The sequence below is a fragment of the Heliconius melpomene genome, chromosome 3 (genome assembly GCF_056956725.1).
Source record: "Heliconius melpomene rosina isolate 202511_hmr_F chromosome 3, ASM5695672v1, whole genome shotgun sequence".
Lineage (NCBI taxonomy): Eukaryota > Metazoa > Arthropoda > Insecta > Lepidoptera > Nymphalidae > Heliconius > Heliconius melpomene.
The window spans coordinates 1,675,164-1,680,951 of record NC_140391.1 but is presented as its reverse complement, the minus strand read 5'-3'; the positions used below and the strand labels follow the sequence as shown (position 1 = coordinate 1,680,951).

The 5,788-nt window shown below is 32.9% G+C and overlaps 1 protein-coding gene across 1 annotated transcript; it reads left to right on the top strand.

Annotated features, from left to right (window-relative positions):
• The first annotated feature begins 245 nt into the window (after positions 1-245).
• Positions 246-2,749, top strand: LOC146539806 (cathepsin F-like). Its single transcript, XM_085207912.1, has 5 exons — positions 246-485; positions 906-1,029; positions 1,364-1,548; positions 2,116-2,232; positions 2,509-2,749. Exons 1-5 carry the CDS (start codon positions 269-271, stop codon positions 2,655-2,657), a joined length of 792 nt encoding a protein of 263 aa, XP_085064038.1. The 5' UTR covers positions 246-268; the 3' UTR covers positions 2,658-2,749.
• The last annotated feature ends 3,039 nt before the right edge of the window (positions 2,750-5,788 follow it).

The window sequence follows — 5,788 nt, the reverse complement described above, 5'->3', positions numbered from 1 at the left end:
TGGTACTTCGTCAACCGTAGCTCATAGCAACAATACCTCGATAAATGTACGACAATAATCGAACCCACACCCATAAATCACAACAATAAATAACTTTACACTTAAAAAATTCACCATTAATTCTGGAGCAATGTCAAACTCGCGGCCGTGGCAGTTAAATAAAAATTGCAATAAAAAGAACGTAAAACATCAACATGGCTGACATGCCAAAGGGTTATAGTTTGCTTTAAAAATGAAATTTCAGCAAAACGTATTTTCTGAGCACACGATGGTCCTCATACTGTTAGCTTTTTTGTTGGCATACGAGAATTCAGTTTTTGGAAATGATTTTAATTTAAATAATACATTTAACGATAGCAAGTTCGTATTAAAGCGTGTAAACGATGGACCTACGCCTATACACTTTGATTGGAGAGACGAAGAAATGGTATCCCCGATAAAGAATCAGGGGAAGTGTAATGCCTGTTGGGCGTTTAGTACAGTTGGTAATTGATATAGATTTCTTTTTAGTGATATAATTTTTTGTATGTTTTTTTCATATGTAAATAGCCATTAAATTAATTCGGAAAGACGACGGAAAGTGAAGGGAAGTGTCTTAATAAGAAGGACTGTCTTAACACTAGGTCTCCAGGTAAAAATGGTTCCAGTGTTGCAAAAAAATACTTAAAAATAAATAAAAAGCTATTTAAGATTTTATTTCCAGGATTCTCTTACCTAAAATAGACGCGAATATGAATAATTTGCATAATTTAAATATGAATCTAGAACTATTGTGTAGATACAACTCAATGGCACCAAAAGGATTAATAATTACTATCTTTTTAATATTTTTTTGTGTATTCTCTTAGATCCTTTGAAAGTTTATCAGATTTACAAAAGAATCCTCTTTGTTGTACATATTTCAGCAAATATCGAGAGTCAAACAAAGATACATTATGGTCGTGAGGAAACGTTATCAGAACAATTTCTTATAGACTGCGATGGAGGACGAGTAGGTTGCAAGTCTCAAGGCATACTAGAAACATTTGCGTAAGTTATATATTCGGGATATAAAGTATATACTATATATATATATATATATATATGAAAAAAGTTAAAATATTAAATCCATACTAGAAACGTGAACACTGTATTTTAAAAACTAGTAAATTAATTTTAATACATTTGGACTGTGAGACATAAGTTTTTGCCGAAATTTTCAAGGCATTGCATGTGGTGTGGCGGAATTCAGCGCCGAGGTTTTGCCTTGGTGCCAGAGCGAAGATATGAAAATATTCATAAATAATATTTTTTCCACAAATGGAAATCGAACGCACAACGTAATATACAATAAAAAACTAATCTGTAAGTACTCTTTTTACAGGCGAATAGTGAGTAAACTCGGTGGAGTACTTCGTGACGACGACTACGAGCCGTACAGAGGCAGACTGGGGACGTGCAAATGGAACGGAAGGCCTAAACCTGTGCCAGTAACGGGTTTCAAAAGGGTACCACCATATGCCGCCGCCATTAAAGAGTATATATATCGTTACGGGCCAGTTTCAGCAGGTAATGTCCCCTTAAAGTTATCGCATATACTCGTAAGTACCTCAGGCCGTCATTTATATCCTGCATATATTTTTTTTCAGTTTCACGCTGTATCCCGCATTAGAAGGGTAGGCAGAGGCAACTTAGATAGTTCAGTTTCTCACTTTTCGCCGAATTTTCCGGGCATTGCGTGTAAGAGCGTGTGAGAGCAAAGAAATGAAAATATGAATAATAAATATTCTTAAATTCAACAAAAATATTTCTTTTCCTCATTTTCTTGCCGTCAGCATACACAATGCCGACGGTTTGTATATGTATCGGCATGGCTATTTAAATTAAATGTCCAATAAAATGACGATCAAGCTATTCTGAAGTTAAAGTGAATCAGCAGCAAACCTAGTAGTTAAATCAGTTGGGATTCGTTGGCGAGTGGTCTGTAATAGTTGCCTGGAAGAAAAATATTTTAGATTTAAGTTTTTAATTTTACTTAATTAATTTTTACTTAATTAATTATTTTTTTATTTTACATATATATGTAGGTTTCTTTGTTTCTTTAACTCACCATCTAATTGAATATTAATTATTCAGGTATAAATTCAGAATCAATGGATAGATATGATGGTGGGATTGACGAACCCACGGAAGATCAATGTCCTCCAGATACCCTGAACCACGCAGTGTTGATTGTTGGATATGGTCTTTATGGTACGGTGGTAATTGTCAAATTAACAAATCGCTTTTATAGCTTCATGTTTTATTCCACAGTAGAGAAGACAGAGAAAATTAGTGTTAAAACACTCCATCCCAGGCCGTCGTGGCATAGTGGCACAAGCGTGAAACTTTAAACGCGACTTTCACTTAAGAAATGAAATATTATTTATTAATATTTTCATTTCATCGTTCTGGTAACAAAGAAAAGCCTCGAAAATTCGTTCCCTCAGTCTGCTAAAACTAAAAATAGGTAAAAAAAAAATTTTCCAGTTGATCCAAATGGTACTGACACCCTACCCTATTGGATAATCAAGAACTCCTGGGGCAAGCATTGGGGTGACAAAGGATTTTATTACCTCACTATGAAAGGAAACGCCTGTGGCATCACTAGTGACGTGTCAATAAGTATAGTCAACTAATAGTAATAATACCGCCATACACAATATCGACGTCTTCAACTAATATATGTACTTATATGTAGGTATATGTACAATAAATGTAAATATAAATGATAAATATAAATGATAAATATTTATATTTTACATTTATTTGTGTTTCTATTAAATTAATAAAATCATATTATATGAAGAATATTATTTTTGACGTCAGGAATTCTATTTTTATAGCAGACGTAAGAGTGTATGATTATACAAACCTTAACGAAAAAATTGGCAAATTCTTTGGCAAAAAGAATTTGATTAGATATTAGCTTAATAAAACATTTAGAGTAGTAATAAATTTAATATATACTTTGATTCAGGTCTCACATGTACTTTTTTGTATTAAATAATAGTTTTCAGTTAAATTGCAAATGTAGATAACCTCGGTCCATTATAATCGCTAAGGAAATATTCACAGCGATATAATGTACATAGTTATACAGTATATAGCAGTTCTTTTCTTCTTTTTCTGCGTCGACCTACATAAAAACAATAGCCTCCCTTTCATTTTCGTACTTATAGAAACAAAGTTCAATACACGAACAACTTACAATACGATTTGTTTGTGTTAGAAATGAAGTATCAAGTTTTTTGGATGTTGACCAAATTACTGACAATGTCTAAATTGTGGTCTCAATGGACGAACTTGTCTTTCAGCAATTAGGAAACTTTCTTTTGTCAATCCCTCGTTTGGTTTTATATAAGACTATCTGGATATTTATAAAGGAGGTTATTTACACAGCCATAACCTTAGCGGCAAAAATATTATTTTACGAAACTTCCACTCCATTTTAATTTCGCGCATCGAATATTATTTTCAATTAATCTCTTCATCGTTCGCTGACTTGTTTCTCATTAAAATATTGCATTAAGCAGATAGTTGAGCCCGGCTTAAGGTACGAGTATATTCTGGAAATATTTTTATTACTGTAACTTAATCCTTACAAATTGATATGTCACTACCAAAATAAAACATTTCATTTTCAAAGGACGGACTTTAACAAAGGAAAATTGTACAGTTGTCTGGTCATAACACACGTAGTTTGGTAAATATATTTATTTTTTAGCTATACGATAGAGGACAAGACATTTGGTCTCCGATTTTCCACCCAATTTTCGAGACATTGCATCTTAAGTGGTGGAATGTCGAATAATCTATTCCCCGAAAGGGAATCGATCCCACAACCTTCGTATTAACGGCTGCTGTGCCACTGCGTTACAATTACTACAATATTATTCTATTACTACCTGCTAGTGATTTTCAATAATCAATTTCATAGAAATGATATAAAATAATAAATATTTATATGTAACACGATTTTAATAAAATTGTCCAAATTTTTTGTCGCAAACTTTTCTAATAAAAATACTCCCGCTATTGGCGACGAAATTTCAGTTTCCTCTCCGTCTTATTCACTGGAAGTCGTCTAAAATATGTAAAAACTTTTCTAACAAAATTCCAAATGCTATTCTAAAACGGTAGACCAATATTTTATTGCTTAGAAAGAATATATATATTTTTTCTAATTTTCACGCACTATAAGGTTTCACACATCAACAGCAGTTTACGGAGGGGTAGAGTAGTGTTAATAAAACGAAAAAAAGAAAACATAGAAATAAAACTGTAATTGTAAAAATGGTATTGTCTTACTCTAAGGACAAAAAGTTTTCAAGTTTTGTATCATTTTGCATCTAGCAACGCCAGTACTAACTCTGAGTGCTCAAAACGTACCAGAACTATTCCACGCGCGAGACGCACCAGCATTGGTGCACACGCACTCAAAGTACCCAGGTAATGAACGGGCGAAGCCGCCAATAAGACCTACACTGATAGATATACCTATGTATTAATTCACATGATCTATAAATTAACATTTATCATGGATACTAAGTTCATATAATCCAACCATTTCGTAATTAAGATACCACAGGCGTGCGTCCTCTAGTAATTACCTCTTACGGCTTCATTGGAAAATGGAATAGTATTCGTTTAAAGGGAATGCTCTAATACACGTAATGGTTAAGACATTATAGACCTACGAGTATGACGATTGAAGATTGACCAATTTTAATTAATATTGTCTGGAGTATATTTTTGTCATTATCTAGGCTGAATGTTTTCAATGTCTTTGTCTGTAAATCGACCTTTATTTTCAAAAAGCTATTTTATAATAATAATCATTATTTACAGTTAAGTGTCTGTATAAAGAAAAGTGAGAAAATAAAAAAAAACAATAACTACTTGTTTTTTATAATTATATTGAGAAAAATAAAATATAATAAAATAATTGGCATAATCGTACTTCAATCTCCGGGTGTACACGCCTACCAGGCTGATAACGATAACTATGGCTTTGAAAAAATCAAAATATTTCTAAAGTAATTGTATTACGCCAATTAACAAGTATTTCTTTTTACTGGCAGACCTCAACGCTGCACTTTATCGTGGTACCAGAATAAGAAAGTGATACTATTTGGTGTCCCCGAGTGGGAATCGACCTTACAACCGCCGTTATACAGTCAAGCGCTAGACCGCTATTAACATACGGCCTCAACTTAGTTTATTGTACAATTTATCAAAGAAATGATTGAAAATTGGCGGTAGCACAAGTTATTCCGAAATCCTATCGATTTGTAATACTTCGTCTCACAATTGCAAGCTTTCTTGATTATGTCCAACGAAATTTAATTAATGATAAGGGAAACTAGATTTTAATTTAAATGACCTGATTTTTTTCCATATATATATAAATACTAGCCATATAGATACTAGCTTATATATCCATATACTAGCTTATATATCCATATATCCATATAGATACTAGCTTCACGCTATATGTATCCTGCATATGCATAGTAGGCAGAAGGAACGATGTGTTAAAACACTCCGTTCCCCAGTTTCCGCATAAATCTGGAGACATTTCTTGCTTAAGTGGCGAAACTCAACGCCGCTCTTTACCTTCTTACTTAAGCGAGGACATAATATAGGTCCATCACTAACAGAGAATGAAAAGAAATATCACTTTATCTATCAATCTTTCATAGAAAGAAGAAATCTTTAAGACATCTAACTTAGCAAAGATATAAGTGATAAAGTTGTACGACATGAT